The sequence below is a fragment of the Euwallacea similis genome, chromosome 33, assembly GCF_039881205.1.
Source record: "Euwallacea similis isolate ESF13 chromosome 33, ESF131.1, whole genome shotgun sequence".
Lineage (NCBI taxonomy): Eukaryota > Metazoa > Arthropoda > Insecta > Coleoptera > Curculionidae > Euwallacea > Euwallacea similis.
The window spans coordinates 1,624,441-1,648,359 of record NC_089641.1 but is presented as its reverse complement, the minus strand read 5'-3'; the positions used below and the strand labels follow the sequence as shown (position 1 = coordinate 1,648,359).

General features: G+C 36.4%; 1 protein-coding gene across 1 annotated transcript in view; it reads right to left on the bottom strand.

Moving 5' to 3' along the window:
* Nucleotides 1-23,919, bottom strand: part of Fhos (Formin homology 2 domain containing) — a 93,050-nt gene that overhangs the window by 1,431 nt on the left and 67,700 nt on the right. The window contains exons 7-20 of the mRNA XM_066404227.1: nt 13,906-13,964; nt 6,598-6,810; nt 4,315-4,577; nt 4,057-4,261; nt 3,784-3,996; nt 3,563-3,721; nt 3,135-3,380; nt 2,804-3,073; nt 2,531-2,745; nt 2,303-2,476; nt 1,464-1,683; nt 1,220-1,411; nt 977-1,161; nt 676-893 (exon numbers count right to left, since the gene is read on the bottom strand). Coding sequence (XP_066260324.1) covers nt 676-893; nt 977-1,161; nt 1,220-1,411; nt 1,464-1,683; nt 2,303-2,476; nt 2,531-2,745; nt 2,804-3,073; nt 3,135-3,380; nt 3,563-3,721; nt 3,784-3,996; nt 4,057-4,261; nt 4,315-4,577; nt 6,598-6,810; nt 13,906-13,964 — 2,832 coding nt within the window. The remainder of the gene's footprint in view (nt 1-675; nt 894-976; nt 1,162-1,219; nt 1,412-1,463; nt 1,684-2,302; nt 2,477-2,530; nt 2,746-2,803; nt 3,074-3,134; nt 3,381-3,562; nt 3,722-3,783; nt 3,997-4,056; nt 4,262-4,314; nt 4,578-6,597; nt 6,811-13,905; nt 13,965-23,919) is intronic.

Genomic DNA, 23,919 nt, shown 5'->3' with positions numbered 1-23,919 from the left:
GCTTTTCTAAATTGCTGCAAAAAGAAGAATCGTTATCCCAATACCTGACCTCAAGAGGGGATTTCCACATTTTACCTTGGGAAATCTATCTACAGACATAGATTTAATAATTTGAAGTAATCTAAGAAACCAAGAATGGTCTCAATAACTTTATTTCCGATTCCGAAGGTGCCTGGATAATTTGGTTTAATTATAACAAGTTTATTGTTAAATTATACAGGGCGTTCCTTAATGTTATGCTAATGTTTCAAGGTATAATTCCTCAGGTCTATTTATAAAGAAAAATTCATATGAACGTGTGTCCGCAATGGCCCAAACTTTTAGCCACAACAAGGCGTTGAAATTTCTCTTTTCAAACCGTAATTTTTAAATTTCTCATAAAGTACTTTGGACATAACTTTTAATTTTGGTATGCGTTAATAGGACGTAAAACCTCGTATTTTAATAAGAAAAACAATTTTATAGCTCAACCAGTGGCGTATCTGCATACATGTCTTTCGATATTATTTACGAAAAAAGTGATAAGTCACTCACATTTCTTTGAGGGAATACTTTTTCTGATTAGGCTAGTCAATTCTATTTGAAAAAGGTCTCTTATGCTCTTCTCAAAAATTAGTCAAAAATAGTATAATTTTGTCGGTTTTATATTTTATTCGCCCCGCTTAACTACTTTACCTGTTCATAATTCTTCGGTGAATAATCCCCAATAAAATTATCCTTTCGGCACAATCAGCCAGAAAATCCGACATTTTCACTTTCATCATAGTGGACCCGTCGTGCTTAGCGATGAGTTTCAAGTGATCCCACGATGCTTTACAATCAGCTTCCAACCTTTGGATATTCAGAGTCAACTCGTCGAAATCCACTTTAGAAGCGCGGGTGATGGCCCCAATCTAAGAGGAATAATAACATCCAATCAGTTATTTACCTAAGAAGTGCGGATTTTTTCTGTACACAAGTAGAAATCCCTATTTACCTCTGAATATAAATCAGAAGCCTCCGGGAACTTCTCCATTACTATATGACACAGATGATGCAATAGAGAATGTTTGTGCACTGTATCTTTGACCTCAGGTACTTTGGTAAGATATTCAATTTGGAAACCTTTCACTTCGTTCCCGTTTAGGAAGTTACCGATGGACAGCAAGGTACTGAGAATAGCTGAAATTCGATTATTTTATCTTATCAAGTGAAATTCCCTACACTCATCTTTACATACCTCTGAACGTTTTATTAATTCTCAGCACCTCAAAGCCCTGCTTGAGGTCCATGAGCGGCTCGGCAATTTCCCTCTCGGAATTTTCAAAATCCAGCTTAAAGGCCCACAACTTCAGCCTGGCTGGAAGTTCTGAGATCGAAGCTAAAGTTAACAGGAACTGTTCCGCACTCCCAAGAGGAAGATCTGGATTGGCTGAAAATACTTTTTAGTCAATCAGAGTTGGGAATTTTTGATGAAATAATACCCGCTTGCGCGTCTTGAATCTTAGTCCTTTCCTCTTCAGTTGGTAACATGGTCAGCAATTTCTCAATTCCCTCCCTATTCATAATGGTAGCGTCCATCTTCAAAATTGCAGTTTTAATGGATCTGGGTGGAGGCAGTTTGGTCATCCCTATATTGATCGCGTTCGATCTCTTCGGGTCCAACACGATAATCTCCTTATTTTTATTCAGTTCTTGCTGCTTCTAAACACAACAATAAAGGCGTTTACATTGTAATTTACGCATAAATTCTAAAGACATTCCATTTTTCTAGTAGAAGATCAGTGTAGATACAGGACAAATCAAACTATGAATTATTAGCCATAAAGGAAAAGGCATGCGTTCTGGCACATATACATGCTAAATCTAAGAGATGATCAACTATACGTATATAATTTGCACAAAACTACATTAAGAGACATGTGGCTGTATTTCCACACTAGTGTATTATTCATTAAGACTGTACAAGGATGTTGAGTGGTGGTTATATACGTGATTAAAGAAACTAGCTCGAATTACTAGAGGAAAGACGAACTTCTAAATTGGGTTCCACCACCGAAAAAACTGCAAAAACTCACCTCCTGTGGTCACCAAAGTGAGGTGTTCCGCAGGACACCAAAAGGAAAAAGAAAATTAAAATTATTTTCTGTGCGGAAAGAATGCAGACAAATGCTTGAAATCCTAACAGAACCAGCACCATTTTGTACAAAATAAACACAAAGTTGAAATGGAAATCTCTTTTCAGATAAGTACCGAATATTCAGACCTTCAATAAATTAATCTAAACCTGCATTTTAACAGTTGAAAATGTATTTAAACTGACCTTAGAAATTAAATCTTTGGCTCTAGACTCGAATAAGTGTTCCAATTTTTGAGTATCAACAGTAACAGGAACGAGTTCATCCCATATATACCCGGATTTGAGTTTTGCTTGGCTTATTAGGTCATCTCGGACCTCTCTCCAGAAAAGCTTGACGGTTTTCTTATTCTTTTTAATCTGCAAAGGAATTTTTAGGATTTAGGTAATCAACATGCATACTAGTGGTATTACTGGTATCCTAGTTTCAGTCGAATTCTTATTATTACTCTTCAACAAACTGGCTCCAAACAAAGGTGCATTAGGAACTGGAGGTGGAGCAGTTGGTATTCTACTCGATGGAGGAGGAGGAGGAGGAGCGTTGCCCATGTTTTGCAAAGGAGGTGGAGGTGGAGGGATACCGTTCAATGGGGCTGCGGGTGCTAGGCAATCCACTTCGTCATCTGTGACTAAGAATAGAAAAGATGTTAAAACAAACTCAAGTACTCTAGATTAAAGAGGCTCTACCTAAATCTGTGAAATCCATATCGCATAAATTCAGGGGTCTGCTTAAACTGGCCACCAACTCCTCCCACCGAAGCTCATTTTCGGACTTTTTGGGCTCGATTTTCGGTAAATTCTCGCTGGTAGGACTCCTCAAAACATCAGCTTTTGATTTCGACTTAGCCAAGCCTTCCTTGGCCTTAGAAATAAGGCCACACATATCTCCAAAACGGTTCACTTTTTCTTCCGTGGGACTTTGAAGGATCGACTGATTGGCTAATTTCTGAGTAATATCTAAATTATAATAGAAAATGTTGTAAAACTCTCGACCCTCATCCTTCTATAACATATATACCTTTTACTGTATTTTCTTTCTTCAACTGCATGAGGATGTTCCGTTCGTTTTCGCTGGTTATATCTGATTCTTCCAGACCTTCCTGATTTTGGATCATGGACATGATCCAAGGTTGTTTCAAGCTGTCTTCAGATTCCAGCCTATTCAACGCATTGAGATAAGGTGTCATGTCTTTTCTGCTTGGTGTTTTGTTGAGTAAATTGCTGCCATTTGTGAGCCGTTGTTGCAGGGAATTCGTGTAGTGACCTAAAACATAATTAATGAATCAGTAAAATTGCCCTAAACTACGATTTTTAAACTTTTGTAATGCTTGCTGAAGCTCCTCACAACACTAAAAAACTGATTTGATAAACATTAGATAACTAGAACCATGAAGACTTGATCTTTTTGTAAAAGAAGAATATGGAAAAACGACACTTAAAACTTACCATTGATATTCTCAATGTTACTAATATCCTCATTATTATTTTGCTGAACCACCCCCTTAAGCAAAGCAGCTGTTTCTTGTTGCTCTTTCATGAAGCTTCGTTGCCTTTCAGCCCTCTCTCTCCGTCGTTTCAGAGCGGGAGTTACGCCAGCTTCGTTAGCTAAGCAAAATCACACAAAAGCCCTCAAAAACTGCAAAAACACAGCAAGCTACTCGTAGTACCTTTGTTACTATCCTTGTAGCTCCCATTCAACTGCGAATTATTGACTTCGGAAGAACTGGAAGATTCGTCATAGTCTTCTTGATGAATGTTGTTTTTTGGAGTGAATCCTCCGTAAATTGGGGTGGTACCTGTAGAATGTCTTCGACTTTTTCGTCTTTCAGCAGAGTTCACTATCGAACGACGAGACCTCAACGTTTTTCTCAGCTTTTCATCTACAAATATCACACAATAACACACTTCAACCTTATTAGCATTGGCTTTGCAGCTCGTACCAAGATGCCTAAGAGGTGTTCCATTGCACTTCTCCTCTCCATCCTCATACTGCAGCACTGCTTCATAAATCTGGAACTGTTGGAGCAGGTCCAGATCAGTGCCAGGTTTGGACATATACCTTTGAACTATAGTCTCAAACCCTTGCTCCTCCAAAGTATCCACTTGATCGTAGTAAGTCTCCTGATCTGGGACTCCGTTCAAGATCTAGTTTAGATCGTGACATAGAAATAATTTTCTATATTGTTTTGAGTTCAAACCTTGTTGATTAGGGTGGTGGCATAGATTAACAGCTCAGTATCAGCAGCATCGAAGTCTTTCAGTAGTTTCATGATGTTGTGATAGGGAGGGACTCCCTGTGAGTAATCTACGGTATGGATAGCTTTGACGAGGAGCATGCAGTTGGAGTCGGTATATTCCACGAAAACGAGGAGTAGTTTCAACGCAGTTTTGACAACGAGTCGGAATTTTGAAGAGATCAAGCTATAGAGCCACTGGATGGTTTGGTTGTGATCCATTACACCTGCAAAAGTAAATGCAGCCTACAGACGAAGTACAAATAGACCTGTTTATTTACGGTTCGGGTGTAGTCAACAACTGACTTATCAACAATTCCAATTATCATAAAATCTTCCGGTAAAAATTGGGAAGCCATGACTTACTTTCAATTACCATTAACTTTCATATCGTGATGGATTTCGTTTCTCAACTGTTGACGCCATGTTGTACAGATACTTCAATTAAACGGCGCCAGTATGATAAATTGCAAATTTAATTTATTATTCGCCACCCACAGATATGCAGCTTGAGCTGAGTTTCAACACCATACCAAAAGCTCGTTGTTAAACTAGATTAGGCTCAAATTTACTGGCTGGTATTTAGACGCTATAAATCATTGCTTTCTGGCCAATTTATGTAGCTATTTAAAAAATCAATATCGCAGGTAAACTTGATTACATTGGTTATTTTACGTAGAAATATATTACATTTAAGCACTACTTATTACATTATGTATACCCAATTTTTTTTTATTTTGATTTTTTAATCCCATATTTCAAGATTCAATACGAAATTGTAAAATAAAATATTTATAATCCATCAATCTTACATCGAGACTTCGATAATTAAGATATTTCATACATTCACGTTACATTCTACAGAACTTCTAGTTACTCGTTCAAAAACATGATCTAAAACGTCTCAAAGGAAAATTTTCACATTGCTATCAAAATAATTTATTTCTTTTGAAACACTGCATATTTCAATCGACTTCCAACATTTAAACTTTTTTAAAATTAATTTTCATGAAAAACTGTTGAATTTTTTAAAACTACTTCAAATCCATGTTGCTTTTTATGGAACATTCAGTGCATTTTTGGAGTTTTGAAAATTTCGGACACATTTTTCTATCATTCCTGACTGGTAACTAGGCCTCTGAATATTTCTGAATAATTTTGGATGCTTTCAGATTTGGCCTTACAAGCCACATGAAAGTTGAATCAAAGAATAGATTGTATTTCCTTCTATAGATTTTAATAACTTCTGCTGATCCCTTCTTTCACGCCTCTGTTTATTCTTAAATTACATTGAAAATTTACAGATTTATAAAGAAATTTTTGCACCATGAAATTGCATAAATATCATTAGGGTATTACTCTTTCAATGCCGGTTGTATGCACGCTTTTGACTATCCTTGAACTCATTTGATAGTTTCTTGACGTAAAAATACAGTTTTGCACTATAAACTACATAATAATCATTGGCGTAACATCGTTTCAGTTTTTTCAAAATAGCTTAATGTTTTTCGTAGATTCTATGCTATTCCTGCCTTTCGCGCACATTTCTGTTTATTATTGAATGCACTTGAAAATTTTCAAGTTCAAAGAGCAGATTTTACATTACAAAATTACACAAAAGTCATTGGCGTAGTATCAATTCAACGATAGTTTTTTCCACGGATTTTAAATTCCAATTGATTTACCACCTTACACGTGTATGTTTATTGACCAATAAGTTGAAAAACCTCCCTATTAAAAAAAGATACTTTAAATCTTACATAAAAGTCATTCGCGTATTTGGGTTTATTTAACTGTATCAGTTATATTTTTTATTTAAAATTGCTTAGTTTCTTCCACAGAATTTACTTTCGTTGATTCTAGCCTTGCACGCCTCTGTTCACTCTTGATCGAATTTGAAAAATTCTATAACTGTTTACTAAATTTTGCAGTATAAGAGTAAATATAAATTGCTGTTGGCATTGTTCGTTTTAAACGCCAGTCAAAATTTTTTTCAAAATGAGTCAGTTTCCTCCATAAATCCTTGTTGTTCTGATTTCTTGATTTCTGACTTGCACGCCTCTGCCAATTCCCGAATTAGTTTGGAAATTAAACGTTTAGAGATTTCATAGGCATAAATAGAGATAGAGAAATCATAGGCATAAAAAAGCCATAGAAAAACCGGCTTATAACTAGTTTTAGCGGCGATATCAGAGACCTAAACTTAATATTAAATTAACTGTATTTATTGCGGTGGAGAGCACATACCATTCATCCCATCTACGTAAAGCATAACCTGTCCCAAAGCCCTTAGGATGTAATTCTGATAGTTTTGGTCGGCCTCCGAGCCGACTTTGATAAGGCAGGACAGGCCATCGTTTTGGACAAACTCGTGTACCAAATCCTTGTCTTCTTGGAATATTTGTTTGAGCGAAAACAGCGCTCTCCTCAGCTCCCTGCCTTCCGAAGTCAGCAATTTCTCTGCAAAGAAAACAATAAAAACTTGAACTTCCAATGTATCGCATTTACTTAATCGGATTACGTCTTAATACCAACTACCCAATAAGAAAATCTCTCATTCAGTCATATTTAAATTACCTCCTGGTTTCTGACAACCGCCAACAAGGATTGGTTACAAGAGACCAAAAAAAGTAGACGGACATTCTGTGGCCTAAATGGCCATTTAAATCGGTCGCTAAATGTTCTCACACAGGGCAAATAAGGCCGTCTGGTAATAAATAACCTGTAAGCTACTTTTCGGGCGTGGTGAATAAAAGCCAAAGATCGTTGGGAATTGTGCTGGTAATTTGTGGAAACGTGAAAGAGCACCTGCTAAGATTACAAAATGTGATTTAAATTGTCTCAATTGTTCAGTATAAATTGGTTTACATGATTGCGCTTGAATGGGAATTTGTACTGCCGTAAATGGGACCAGATTAACTTCAGGGAAAATTTTTCTTCAGTAATGGTTACGGAAGATCGTTCACCATCCTGTGGCGGAAACGTTATTAATATATCCTGTAAGCGAATTAAATATCTCGTTAATTTTCACGTTCTTCTTCATGTATTGAGGCGATATGCTAAAAATATCGATGTGAGATTTACAAAAGTAACGAGATCAATTTAATAAGACGACAGGAAATACTGGTACTAACAGAAACCCAGACAGTTGCTTTAGATCCTGTAAACTGTGGGACTGATGGTGATGACTTCTTGATTCAGGTTTGGAAATTATGGCTATTTGCAATGCGTTCCAGTAGTAATTGCTATAAATATGTTCTATACTCTTGAGGGGGATTTTTCATGCTTTTTTTAATTTTTTTGAGAATATTACTTGGAACAGCAATAGTGGTAGCAGTGTAATTGCACGTTAGTTTTAATTAAAATCTGGCTTCAAATTAGGATCTATTGATATTCATAATGGAACATTTCTGCCGCTTCTCTAACAGCTAAATAAAATTCAAACATGATCCTTTTTTTAGAGTCTCTTAAGTATTTCAAACAAGGCCAAACCCTGCAGTTAGCCCCTTCGGCCCGATTTTGGATGAGATGCTGACGCCCAGCTGCTTTCTTCTTGCTCAGGAGATATCTCAGAAACATCAATAGTTTAATCAGCGAGAAGAATCCTTGGAGAACTAGATTCAGGTCAGTGACTGTGGGGTATTTTTTAAAGTTGAAATATCAACTTCCTGAGGAGAAGTAACCTTAATGGGCAAACTGCGAGGTATTCCATTTTCCTACCGCAATTTCCGAGCAACTCATTTATCTCAATTCTCCGCAAGACCATCTGGGCGCACCATCTAATTAACGCTATGATAGTAGGTTCGGATGCCCATAAACCAACCCTAACCTATTAATAAGGCATTTTTCTAGATCGAACTGTGATGGTACTAGCGTCGAGCACCAACGCAAATCGCATTGTATGCGATCGATGCCGAGATGTCTTGCATGCGGTACCATTCATCAACAGGGGCAATGACAAGTGGTTTTGGTTTCTGTTTTTCCTTCGCGCACTTTTCTCCCCGCTGAAGCCCGATTTTGCTTGATTAGATTCCATTCGAGTCGTCTTTTTCTACCCAGTAAATTGCCGTAATTACCGCGACTTCGCCTCGCAATTATGCATTTCGATCTGCATGTTAGGAGCTTATTGGACTCGAACAACATCCACCAGAGCTAACTGGTTTCAGATGGGGAAAATTAGAGCGGTGATTAGACGGATGAAAGACTTTCGTCTTTAAATACACCAGGTACTAATTCGATATTCATAGAGAATGAATTAATTATGGATGCGAGCTTAATAGTGAAACGGCCCCTGTAATTAATAAATCGTTAACATGGAAATTCGCAAAGATCTCTGCATCTATTAGGTACCAGGTGAAACGTGTGGCATTGACTTATTCCCTCCAGAAAGGATGACCTAATTATTTTTGAACTTTGATTTTACTCAATTAGATGGTTAATCACCAAAGGTACCTACGTGACTCTATACCGTATGGGTAAAGACCAATGCCTTAATTCTTGTAACTTTACTTCAGCAGGTGATTAGTCTGCTACACATAAGTTTGAAGAAACTCTTCATTTGCTAGTCGCTGCTTGAGTGGACATCGAACAACCGGTCTTGACTGGGAAAATTTAATATGAAAACTGTCGAAAAACTTCATTCTCCTTTAAAAAATTCTTACATCCAATCCAGACAATTTGCAAAAGAAATTGTGCTTCATTTGAAAGTCCATAATTTCCTCTACTAATCCCGAAGTCTTCATTTGCGAATTTAATTAAAAAAAGTGACAATAAACTGCATTATCCTTTGAGGATATCTTGCAGACAACCAGACAATTTACAAAAGGCACTGGGGCATCATTAGACCATCAATAATTTCTATAAATCCTGAAATATGAGCTCCAATCGCTCGGCTTGGATGGTTGCAGGAGAGCTGTGTCCGTTGTTCAAATTTAATAGGAAAAGTTAAGGCCGGCGTGAAAGACCCGTTAGGAAAGTTTTCTGTAGACAAACCAGAAAAGATCCAAAAGGTACTGGTACCTTATTCGACAATCTATGGTTTCCTCTATAAATTCTGATTTTTTTTTTGTTTTAATCATGCAATGCAACAAGCAATTCGAAACTAGATGAATACATTTAACAAGAAAGGTATAATCAAAGTGAATGTGTGACTTAAAAAATTCTTATAGATAAACAAGGGTCTATTCAAAGGGCACTAGTACCTTCTTCAAAAGTCTGCAGCTTCCTCTATAAATTCCGAGATTTTCATTTAAATTATTCAGTTTAGAGAAGCTTTTTTATACCTTTCTCTCTCTCTCTTTCTCGCTCTTTCTCTGTCGCTTTTAGGGTTTAAGCACAAAAATTTAAGATACAAAGTGCCATCAAGAAGAAAATCTCATTTGAAAGGATTAAACTCCCAGCAAAAGAGCCTCTTCATCATCAAAAAGACCATTCGATTTCCTACCAAGTAAGACTAGATCTATCTACACGTTACGTCTTTAATCTAGTTTCACGCAATTCTCATCTAAATCTTCAATTATGAAGCGTGCAAGGCACCTAAATCTTACAGTAAAGCCACAAAGCCCACTCCCACTGGCAACAATACCGAAATAACGGCTGTCTCAGATAACGAGGTCTCTTATTTTTGACGATTCCAAGTCGTTATTATGAAATCCCATTTGATATTCATCATCATACTTAAGCCTCTTCGTAAAGAAATTCCTTCGGCGATGTCACTAACTTGACAGACCAACCTGTAATCGCTTCCTAGCGGATGTTCGGCAAAAAGGAATGTGGGAATATATTTTAAAATTCACCTCGTATTTCCTCCACGAGATTCTTGACTTAATCACACTTTCATGAATGTATTATTACATGAATGAAGTTCCATTTTGCGCTGTGCTGATGACAGCTAATTAAAATTGCAAACCGTTTAAATGAATTTAGCTAATGAGATGGGCAATAATTATTACCTCGTTTGTATTATATTGAGTAGTGTTGATGATGAACGCACACAGAAGTCTCGATTATAATTGAGATATCTTGAGTAATCACGCATTTTCTCTTCAGATGAACCTAATCGCCACTTACATCTTCATCAATTAACCGTCTATTAAACCCCATCTCGTGCATCATACATGTTTTTGCATCCGAAGAGAAAACACTAATTTCTTGTATTACCTGGGAATTTATGGTGTGCCTGGTTATTCATACCTACTAACCCAACTTTCTCTCATTTTTAGCCTCCCCATAAAAATCTATTTCCACAAGTAGCAACCTCCAATAATATGACTGATTAAGAGTACGCTAACTATCAGTTATTGGGAAAACGGTGCCTTAAAAATGGTAAATTCAATTTATTTTCGCTTTGCATTGAGATTTTAATAGTCTGCTGCAAGTGATTACTAAGGTCTACGAAGCACTTCTATTATTAACCTTTAGTCAAAGCCAATAATCGTTTACAATTAACGGGATTTGTATTGCGCCACAGTATACCATCAGTTTTGTTGGATTTTGTCCTAATTCCGCGAGAACTTTTTTAAATCGTCACCATTCTATAGGCAAATCTATTGTCGTGGTCGAGTCACACCGACTCGAATTGACCTTCAAGTTACTAGACTAAACTTGAAATGAAGCCAAATGTTGGTTATTACATCCCAAGACAAGTGAATTAATCATATGAAGTAATTGTTGAGCATAAGAACTGTCGAATGCAACCTTCTACACTAATTCATTGATCGATTGGACCTTCCTAAAATTAGCTGAAACCAAATACCTCCATAAGTGCTCATTGGTGGCAGTCTGCAAATAATGTTCAGAACTTGTGTGTAAATTCACAGTTTGAACTCAGATTTATGGGATATACAAGGTGTATCTGAAGGTAGTGCCATAAATTATGTGCAGGGTGTGAAAGGTTAGTTACTGAGGATGGTTTTTTTATTAATATTTTCGAATCTTTTCGATATAAATTAATGAAATTTTGTACTTCATTATAACTTTTTGTGGTTTTTCTGAGTTTCTATAAAGAAATTGTCACATTTTTTCAGAGGTGGGTAATAAAGAGGGGCAGCATTCAAAAAGTGTCTTAAACTTTTTTGTACTTTATTAACGAGTTTATAGGAAAAATATTAAATTTGAAGATTTTTACATAAAAAAGGTTCTCTTGTTAAAAATCCAAATCTCCAAGAGTTTTCAAGAAAATCGAGTTTTAACTAATCAATTGACACTATGTTTTATTAAATAAACATCGGATTTAAAATCCCTTTTCATTCATTTTATTTTATTTTCATTCATTAGTATCATTTTCACCATCAGACTTTATTAATAAATGCTGTCATATACCGAAATGTCAAAAATATGTTTCGTTTTATTTCAAGGCCAACTGGGTTTTAAATTTGGTATTTATTTAATAAAACATAATATCCATCGTTTTGTTAAATCCCAATTTTTTCGAAAACCATCGAAGATTTCGACTTTCAACGAGAGTACCTTTTTATGTCTAAATCTTCAAGTTTAATGTTCTTCCTATAAAATAGTTACTAAAGTTAAGTACAAAAAGATTTTCGTACTTTTTAAACACTACCCTTCTGTATTACCCGCCCCTGAAAAAATGTGACAATTTCTTCAAAGAGACTCAAAAGGAGCAAAAAAATTTATAGTAAAATACAAAATTTCATTAATTTATTTGGAAAATTTTCGAAAATATTAATAAAAAATCATCCCTAGAAACCAACCTTTCACACCCTGTATATCGAAAACGAAGTGCCTTTCCATATATATTTATAAGAAGTTTTCGTCATATTTTGGGACCTAAAATATATGGTTGAATTTATTGCACTATGTTCAGAGACACCTTGTATACTAGATCATTTTTTGTCAATCAGAACCGGCTCAAAAGCGGCACCTTCAAGGTTAATTCGTTGATCAACTGGACATTTCCAATTTAGCAGAACCTGACTAGGTCTGAGATCTCATTAGTGGCAGCTTTCAAATGATTTCAAGAACTCGTGTGTAAACTAACGGCCTGAACTCAGATTTATTAAATTTATTAATTATTTGTTGTGGATCGGAAGTGCCAAAAGAGAATCTTGTAGTCAATTAACTGGACATGCTTAAAATTATTATAGTTGAACCTAAATCCCTCTAGAAGTACTCATTGGTGGCAATTTACATATGATGTGCAGAACTTATGTGTAAATTCGTGGTTTGAACTCAGATTTATTAAATTTACACAGTATTGTGAGCATCAGACGCACCAAAAAAGAATATTCTTAAGGTCCCTACATTATATTTATGTTTTCATTAGCGAAAGCTCAGAATTATGTTAAGTCTTTAGGAGAAATTATAGAAGTTCCAGAAATATCTAAAAAGTACCTAAAAAGTAGAGCACTAGGTGTGTTAACTAGAATTTCCTAAACTTTGACTAATAGAAAGTTCCCATTAGGATTCGCTGGCAATTCTTGCTTAGGACATGTGTGTAAACTCGGGAATTTAACCCAGGTTTATTTGAGCTATAGAGGTTCAAAATTGACAAAAACAGAATCTTTTAGATTAACGGGCTTGGCAAATGAATAAATCCGTAAAAACATATTTTTCTCAGATTCATTAGGACAATAGAGTGTCTATAAAGGCTTAGAAATGCGGAAAAATTCCTTAAAAAATTGAGAGGTTTATTAACAAGAGATTAATTAGAAACAATGCCGAAATTAAATTAATAAGTCCAGTAATCGAATTTTAATTTCTTTAAATGAACTTATTGTTGCAGTTAGGGAAAACGCTTAGTACTTCCTCATTGGAGAAGGAGGGACCACTACATTATAGTTTGTGGCACAATTGATATCGAATTGTGTTTCGTCTTTGAGTTGCAGGTATCAAAGACTCCCTGATACCTTTAATCCACGTATCTTCCATTTCATTCCATTTTCTATTGAATACCAGCGAATAATATCAAATCACGACATCAGCGAAATCTGCTTAAAGTTGAGAAAACGCAAACTGTTATAAACGGTCAGTAACCGAAAGTCATAAAAATAAGCACATTGTCGCTACACAAGCACTTATCGTAATAATTAAAGTCACTAATTCGAGAAGGAAAAAAGCGTAAAAAGCGAGAAAAATATGGTTATTTTATTCCTAATAGTTAATAAATCCTTCAAATTTTGAAGCAATAACCTACTGGTACAACCACTTGCAGCGTCGTACCGATAATAAATAGAAAGTAAAATGTGTTTAATAAACGCATTTCATTTTTTGAATATTCATAAAAATCCGCTAATTTGGAAATAAGTTACTGATGCATGCTCGACATCTTGGCAGTGAAATTACTACTTACACACTTCACATATTTTAACATTATAAACAATTAGAAACAAACAAATTTCTCAGGGTCCTCGTCGGCAATTTCAGAAATATTAATACATAGTGATTAAGGTTGCTTGGCACAGTGTCACGTGTACTTCTAACTTGGAGACAACGAGTGAAAGGTAAACAGCCTCAAATTGTATGCAAATCTAACGAGAGACTTAATTAAAACAATGTAAAGTCCACTGAACAAGAATTTGTACCATAAAAACTTACCTATTATTGTGTGGACCCGCACAGACAACTGGGTGCGAAGTACTATGGAATTTTTCTTGCTAAAAAAAAAAATGCTATTAGGTACGACAATGCAGGAATTTCAGGGACATAGACTTAAAATGAACAGTCACAGAAAATGCTTGCAACATCATCAATTTTCCTTAACGCTATCTACCATGAATCTATAATCAATCGCGATTGTGAAGAAGAGTCATTGTATCTTCAATATTTCACAGGAATACCAAGCAGCGTGTTATTACATTTTTAATAACATCAAATCTATATTAGGGAATCGAAACGGGCTTTTTGTCTGCAGTTCTATGAGGTGCATACAAATTTCTTGGATTGCGTTTCTTCCGAAGAAAGTTGTCATTTGTATTCTTCCGAGCCTCGGAGACTTGTTCTATTGTGTGCCGCAGCAGAAAAACTTGGTAAGAGAATAGGACGTGTATGGTTTAGGATTGCGACATTTGAAAATGAATGTGGTTGGAAAATGATGAAGTAAGTGTGCTGCTTCCCTGCTTTATCATGGAAAGTTCAATAATGAGAGACGCGTTACGTTGTGTAACACTAAGAGCCATTAGTATTGGTGCTTTATAGTAGTCAACGTTCATGGTGTAAGACAGGGAGGAAATTTTAATCATTTTTTGGTGATGATTTCGTGGTCAATATAAGGTTGTGTAACTAAGCTGCAGTTACAGTGGCCGTTGGTGTATTCTTGTAGATAGGTATTACATTTAAGTTTAATGAATGTTAAATGGTAGGTATTACTTTTAAGATTAACATACCCCTGAGGTACGACCCTGGTAGGCATTAGTTGGTGCACGAGAATTTCCCACGCCATACCTTATCCGCATTGGAATTCCCCGCAATTGACTTGTCGGCCCTATAGTGACAGTTCCAATTCTCAGTTAGGGCGCCACGGTTTAAAAGCAGTGGGTAGTACAAATAGCACCTTAGTTAGGGTACGCCCGTGCTTTATCACCATAGGCTTTAGTATTTAAAGATTTGCAGGGCATGTACAAGGAGCTATTTTTCTTGGTTCGGTTAGCCGCTGGCAACTTAGCAGCCGTGTACGCGCTCGCAAATTCATTGTCCTCCGCTTTGTTCACTTTGTATTAATAAACGCACACTTATAATCCTTTTTCTGGCCTGTGATTTCATTCATAAGATATAAACACTATCCTATATGTACATCAGTATCAAACGCTGATACTACATCAATACTGGCCTCAAAACACCTTCAAGAAATTAATGATTGAAGACTTTATCCACCGCCGAGAAAAATATGAATTTGCAGAACTAAAATTCCCTCAATTTACAATTAAATATCACAAAACATGCAAAACCGAAAAAATGTCCCAATTTCGTGGTCTTTCGGACGAATATTATCAAAAATGTGTACATTTTTTTTCGGTATTTTGAGGAATCCTTAGATTTCATTTGGATGTACACACATAGGTGGAATTAAGAAACAGTGTCCTTTGGTCGATAACTAGCAGGCTCAGTTGCTCATTTCCCTGAAAACTGTGCCGCTGATAGACTTGCCAGAATTTCAATAATTGAAGTCTTACAAAATTAAATTTACTCTCCTGGCACGTGTATGTCACAAGCAAAAACTCTCCAAAATTTTTACAAAATTCAAAATCGGTCCTTGCCTGAGATGACAGATATTGCCCGAGTCGAAAAATTCAGATCTCTCGAGGTCCGACTAGGTAGGTGTCTTTTCCTTCAAAATTTAACATACGGAATACTTTTACGAGGAGTTTTCTAGTTTTTCCAAAAAGTTCCAGAATCTTTAAGAGAAATGTATGCTAGCCAATCCCACGCTTTCTGCTGTAATAAAATTTACTGAATATCTCATTGTGAAAGCTTCGTTGATCACCATCCTCCAGGTTAGGACACTTAAATTCGTTAAAAAAATTTGTGTCTAGAAACAGAAATTTTGAGTCTCCGTTCACGCCCTGCCCCGTTGCATCAGTGCAGCACATTAATTGAAATATTAAGATTGGGTCGTACACGGAACATTCGCCATGTTTAGAAACCAATCAAACCTATAATAATTGCGACAAGGCGCCACGATTCTTAACTATTCGTCGAATTTTTATACATATTTATGTAACCACCCGTTGTTCTATGAATATTAAATGCCACATCTCGGAGACATAAATTTAAGCATAATATCAAGCACTACCGGTATATGAGAAGGAGAAGAGACGCACCAGCGTTTATTTGCCGTGTGATAATCAATGATAATGTAAAATACCAAAGTGAAGAGGAGCTCCTCGGGGGATCACGTCAAACCTTGAAAGCGCATCTCGCAGACTCATTTCGCCCACAACTATTATTTGTCGATAGTGCCATCGAATTGTGATAACCCGAATAAACGATGATAATTATAAGCAATTTATCATAATGCCAATAGAGAAAACAAACCCCAACGTCGTTGCGGATACGCCCAGCCCCATTTATCTCGCGCTATAGCGAAAACCTACATAAAATCCATTGTTATAATGCACTATTGTAGGAGAGATTCCCACGGACCAAAGATACACCAGGCAACATTGTACTAAATAAGGTTTTATGAAATTTTAGGCTTTTTCAAGTTCTTCATTGTTTCTGTGGGATAATTTAATAATCATGCTTTTGATTACCGGCCCACGAAAAAATCCGTCCGCTGTCCCCCTTTCTCGATTTCACGGCCTCGGTCAAGGATGTTAATACGCATTTTTCATTCAGCGTTCTTTGTAACTGATACTTGAAACTTCAGCAACAATAATTTTGTTGCCATAGAGAATAATTGAATATTAATATTTAAGCTCAACGGCTCGAGAAAATATTTAGGTAGCCCGAGAACCTGCGGAACCAGCGTATAAACAAAAAATGAATTGCTTTGATGAAAGTTTCATACATTTACAGGCCTCCTGATCCTCATGTGGAATCTCCACAAAAGCTTCGCCACGGCAAAATGACGCTACAAATTTTAATTTACATTTGAGACACAATTCCTTGGATTGATCTTGGCTGGATTGATCCAGCACAAGTCTCCATGCAGCCGATCCATCGGGAAAGTTCAATCAAGGAAATTCATCTGGCGATCCTGGATGGGTCTGGAATTCAATCCAGAGTTATATTATTGAGATATGATAAACTCGGTTTCATAATGGTAGAAGTCAAGGTTACTTTAAATCTCCTCAAGAAAAACGTGAATCATTGATGATTTTGAAACGATCAGAGAAAATTTTATTCTGGATTAGAAGGTCGGCTCAAATTAAAGCAAGAGGTTTCTTTCATAGCATTGAAACTTTTGTTGAGGAATATTACTTTCGGCTAGATAAAATTTGTTTAGCAATATCGTCAACAGGATTACAATCCTACTTTATGGTTTGTCGTATCGAGTAGAGTGCAAAGATTTCAATTGGAATTGAAGGTAGCGTTTGGGCAAGCTGAATTAGGACCAAAACGACCTTATTTCAGAGAATTGGAACATTCCAAATGTAAGATTAAGATATAAAAATGTATGGCTGAAGTCAGGCATCCTAGGAATATAGGAAACGCAGCGTATTGTGGGTTGATGAGGTTATTATGACGTCTACTACTGGTTACTGTAACGTCGAACTAACGTCTGAGCATAAACTCGTTCCATCTTCCGAATCTTCTGGGGATATTTTTGTTTTTTAACAAGGAAAATTGCATGGATGTATTTTTCCTTATTTGTGATAATGTTAAAATCATTATGGAACGCTAAGACAACATACAAATCATTTTGAACAGAATAACGAAAAGGCCCCATTCACCACCACCTCCTTATTCAAACCAACATTACCTGCAAAAATAGCACACAGGCCCTAAGGTGCAATTCTCACTCAAAGCCACCAATAAATCGCTCTCTCGATGCGCAATACTCTTACAAGGAGTAGCACTAAACACATCCTCAATCCTTTCGAATTCCTCTTCAAAGTTTTCACTGGAGTTTAACGAATTCAGAGTCAGCGAATCCGTATCACTAAGGGGATCTGAAGTGGACTCCAGCGAGTTAGGCCGTTTGGCGTGCGTTTCGGATTTGCGCAGAAAGTCATCTTCAGAGAAATGCACCCAGAAAAAAGAGGAGCGATCCTCCAAGGAGTCGAGCCAGTGGTTGAGCAACAAAGACGGTTGCTTTTGGTGGAAGCTGATTGGTTCCTCGTTGATGGTTAAATCGCTATCCGATTTGGAGGCTCCATCCAAAGACATGGTTGGGCTGGACTACATTTGAGTGCGGTCCTAATGTGAAACCATGGAAGTTGCTTTTATTGTCTTATTGTTATGATTCTTATACCCATTTTCACAGAAATTCAATCTAGCTGAAGGCAAAGACTAATTTATCTGTCTCGTCCCGTAAGGCGAAACAAAATTAAACCGGAAAATTCAATTTTACCTTTCGGTAACATTTCTCTCAATCATATTTGAAACGCCTTCAGGCCACTCTCGTATTACACACCTCGTGCCGAAACAATTATTTATTTTCTAGTTTTATTTAAATTTATTGCCACCTTTGTAGGTATACACATACAGTGTTTCACTTCACTTCCGTTTACCATAAAGTGTAATTAAAATAACGCCGTGCAGTAAATTCTTAGACCTGGTTAAACCATGATACATGTTCTACCTTTCGACTCCTTCGAGAAAGCTTTTGTTAGAATAAATTTGCCATCTGATCTAGTCTATGTAAACAACGATTTACGAGCTAGAAGATTTTGGAAAACCATAAATCAAGGCCCACCTGTTGGAACAACCAAATAAGCCGGAGCGTTAACCAGTCAAATCATGATAGAGATGATGAACGTATTATTGGAGAAAAATGCCGGGCTTTCTATTTAAATATTTACGTTAATATTTACGATATATCATTAATAATGGATGTACGACTTGCATCCAGTTGCAGCTCAGTGGGTTTCTAAGAAATTATTGTTTCTTTGTTAAAATATTGACTTTGTCCAAAAAGGCAACGGCCTACGAATTTCTATGCGACAGCCGATCACGTCTCTTGCTGATTCAGAAGGAACCTTGAATGTTAATTATTGTCTTTGGTTGTAAATCTGTTTTATGAAAGTTCGTGTGTGGTTTGGAGAAAATATCTCGAAACGTGAAAAAAAAGGAGTTAGGGAAATTGTGGATCATTGAACGGAAGAGTTTCATTAATATCTTACCCACTTTTTAGGTAAAATTTATCTGTTACTTAGTGTGGTGTTCCAGGCACATTTATATAGAAACCCTGGAGTGCCAATTTTTAGGGAATATCTATGATTTTATCGTTTCCAAGATTTTTGTTACATTTTAAATTGCTCCCTTCCTCGCCTTTATTTGTTCGCCCATTGATTCAAATCTTTCAAAACGGGTTACTAAAATTGTTGGAAAATAATGATTTGTCTTTTCCAAAACCTAGCTAGTAACACAGTAGATATATATTTGAGGTTAAAAATATTTTCCTTTTTTGCCATGCAATCATCATTAAAACCTCTTGATTACGAAGTATAACATGATGATGATACTGTGATTTGGTGACCAGAAATTCGATTTTATCAAAGAAAAAAACACCTTATACAGTAGGCCCCAAAAGTAAACCACTATACGTTAACAATAAATTCAATATCGAAAAGTAATCCTAATTTGTTATGTAAACTATGGTCCAAAGATCTTCCGTTACTGAAATGCAGAGTGTCGAAATAAAATTTAAAAAACCCAAAAACTCAATTTTTTTCAAAACCGTTTTTACCGCAATTTTTGTAAACCTGTTAGTTTTATTAATTATTTAAAAATACGTGTTTATTTTATCACTGATTTTAAATTTTCTAGCCCGTAAAATAATTTGTCATGAAAGCACTTTCTTGACAATATAATGCGGAGCACCATCACAGTATTCATTCTTTTTCCTCAAAAACAGTGTGTCGTACGATAAAATGCTAAGAGAGCTATTTCCTTCAGAATGGAACTAAAAATTAAACGAAATTATTTATTTATGAAAAAATCAGTGACATATTTTTTTTCTTCAAAAATACTCAGTTTCCTTGCTCTATCCGCGCCACTGGTAGTACTGAAAAATTATTTTGCATTGCAGAATATATTTCCGTTTATATTTCTATCAGCACTACCCAAATTTTATTACAATACTAAAACGGTTTTGAAGATAATTGAATTTTCGTTTTTTTTTTTAAATTCAATTTATCACCCTGTATTTTTGTAACGAAACATCTTTGAATCACAGTCTATATAGCAAATTAGAGTTATTTTTCGACGTAGAATTCATGGTTAACGTATGGCGGTTTACTTTTGGGACACCATATATTATGATTCTTTTAAATTCTGAGTAACCTGAAGAAACATTTTCTCAATACATCGTCAATTATCAATTTTCATTTTCGAGATATTTAAAAATCCGTGGATACGGGCCTTAAAACATTAAAAAATTATAGAAATTCAATGCTATCAAACATAACACCCTATATACGGTTATATTTTTAGAGTTTCTTACATAAAGGAACATTTCCTCGGCATATTATCGTTTATCAAGACCCTTGGAGACATTGAACAATTTATCGAGACGAATCTTCAGTAACTTGAAAATTGTAAGTCCCAACGACCAGAAATTGGATTTTTATAAATAGGCCGGCCTGTAAAGTTTCACATTTGTTAATATAATTACCTTAAAAAAACATTTTAAATTACACGATTATATACAGTGCGTCCAAAATAAGGATGATAGACCCCTACAGGGGCATAAAACTAAATCATTGCATACACGAAACAAAAGAACAATAAAAATATCAAATATATTAGTTGTAGAGTAAATAGATCCATTAAAAAAGGCCGGTTCAGTGCATCCTTATCTTCTAGTCAGAATGTACATTGGTTTTGGAGGCACTAAAGACCCCAAAAACCGGAAAATTATGTCTAACTATTTAGCGACAAGAAAGTAGGTTTTATTAAAGAGTACATCAAAGCATTTTTCATGACCTAGTAATGCAATTCTGATGTTGAGGCAGCCAAGAAACACATGTCATTTCGTCGTCATTACTGGGGACGGTTTGACTCTTCAAAAACCTGGATCCAATGTTGACATTCACTCCACTAAAAGAGAGACAACTTCTTGGCCACAAGGCTGCCATGTATTAGTGTCCCTACGAGGGACATTTTGACGTCAGAGATGCGTCATGTAGTTGCGCAATCGGCGCATACGAGACGTTAGAGGTCACGGTGACGTTACTTTCTTCAATTTTATCGCCATGAATTGATGTCTTATTTGCCAAATTCAGTTCAATGCTAAATCCAGTTCTTTTAGATCATTGAGTAGTGGAAGGTTTCGTGGAAATTAAGCTATTATTCATATCAAAACTGTCCTGCTATGGGCAACGCCAACAATAAATCATTTTGAGGTTACTCCCACGGAAGGTTTTCCTCTTTAAATTTGAGCTCAAGGATTTGCGGGCTACGGGCATGAGATACACAAATTCAGCTGAAGAATTAGAAATTTCAAGAGTGACCCCGTAATTCCTCTCAACTGTTTCTGATGCAAATATACCTTGAAATTAGCCTCGAGAACGTCAACAATTCTTAAAATTGTTCCTCACCTTTGTAGGGCACCTCAAGTACCATTTACTCTATTCTTAATGATTGTGCGTGTCTTGCACTTTCTTGTTCAGTGTAAATAATTAACAGTTTGATTGCAAAATATTATGGTGATTAATACAAAATTAAGCGCGACTAACTGTTCGAGGATAGTTTGCATATTATATTGCCCGATAAATGGGCGAAAAAGTACCGGTCATTATAAAAAATGGCTTAATGTTGGTATTTCTTTAAGGCTTATCGGTCATTTAAGCAGATCGAGCAGAACGTATGAAGCAGTATTTCAACGGTTATTATTGAGTGCCACGACAGGTGTCTGAGGGCAGTTCTATTTATGGCCTTTTACATAGCTGTGGATTACATTAATGCAGTTACGAAGAGGTTCGAGTACCATCTCCAGTAATTATTCGCCTTGTGCGGAGGAGATGCTGTGGACTGCGAAAATGTTTATTTGGGTCTGGTAAGAATGCCTAAGGGGCATACTCCATCTCTCCATCAACGCAGCTATTCCTGAGTCTCACCATTCCGCCTTCCCATCTGTTTCACTCAGACCTCCAAGGAATTCAAAACCTTTACTCTTGATAAGCCATTTCCTGTGTTCGATAACCTAAGCAATATTCATGTTGAACACAATCTTCATTTGCAATCGGGCAATACAACCCGAAGCAACAGTTCTTGACAGTTATATCAGATTGCAAAATACCATCTTGTACAAAATATAATATTCATAAGTAGGTTGCCCGATGCATAAGGCTGGGTGTTTTGTTTTATATCACGCCAGTTATTGCAGCTACGGGCTAATCGCAGCAATTTATGAATGATAAAAATGAGTGTAGAACAAAGAGGCTCTGATGGTCGCTAATGGAAGAGCTAATTTCATGATAAATATTGACCAGAAAAGTTTGGCTTGCCCCGATTTGAGGACCACCACGGACTTGGCCAAACAAAATGTTAGGTAACCGTTAAAGATGATAATGGAGTCGTGTTTAAAGAAGATCTCAATTTTATGGCCCAGGTGGATGATTGGGCAATAAGCCTTTTAGAGATTTAATGCAAGAAAATTATCGAGATTTTTAACTTATTTAGAGTGGAAATGAGCTAAAATGTTGGCTGCTTTACGGTTTAGTTTGATAATGGGAGAGACGCTTACGGCTGTAAATCTTGTCCTTACAGAAGAGGATATAAACAAATATGTAAGTCGCTTCTTTGTTATCGTTTGATCGCCACTGAAAACTGGTCACTGCAACTACCATATGTGATATTTCCTCGAAAAGCTGCCTAAGAACTGTTCAACCCGAGGATTACTCCTCTCAGTTTCATTGTAAGAAACTCCTCCAACAAATTATTTTCCATTTTCCTCCAGCATTTTGGTGTCAACATGCAGAGTTTCGTGCAGACTCGGTAGAATCGATCGATCTTGATCTGTATTTTTAGCGCAATTGCTCTTAGGGTTCCCGAGATATCGGCACTTAAAGTTTGAACAATGGTCTAAATTGGGTACCCCCCCCCCCCCCTTAAGATACTGTTTATCTCTCTAATTAACAGATATGTACCCTATAAAAACTCTGCATATTAAGGCGTAGAACCAAAAACCTCGAGATTTCATATTAGATCGTAAAGGAAACCTTAACGAATATCTTGGAAGAATTTAAGTTGGGTGTGTTCTATTCTTCGCATCAAACCTCCTCTAATTCTTGAGATATTTATTTCGTTATTCTACTGAAAGAGCGAAAAATTGGCAAATAATTTTCAAATTTACTTCCGACTTCTCAACATGAAACAATAAATCATGCAACCTCCACAAAACTGCACATTCCCATTCGTTCTGCGCGAACGTTCTTAAGATTATTGGAATGATCGCGTGAGAGACACTGATCTGCTTCATCACTGTCAAGCAAATCGATTTATTAATAAGACAAATCGTGCTTCGAACTGCTTTACGATAATCGCTAATAACAATAATTATTATCCACCTGAAGCGAACAACAGAAGCTAAAATTACCGACTCAAATTACACTTTTCAGTGCGTTGATTGGATTGATTCGAGAGGAGACACGCAATATCGGCCGGAAGGATCAAAATACTTTTTTCGATTTCACTCGAATAATACAAGTGGGGCAAAAGTGCAACGAGAGTAGTACCGAAAATTGGGTTGCCATGAAATAGACTTCCATCACGCAAGACGTTCTTCGGACGTGTATTGAAGGGGTCCGGTAAATCTGGACATGGGCATCGTCGCGGGTTTTAGCTTAGCAGACGTGAATCTGCTTTTGCTGCGGTCAGTAGGTTACCTATGCCTCCTGGCCTGATGGCTCGAGAGATACACTTGCGACGCGGTACTGGTACTTTTGCTGCTGCTGGGTACTACCGCCAAAAGAACACGCATTTGTGAACACAGGAAACGAATCC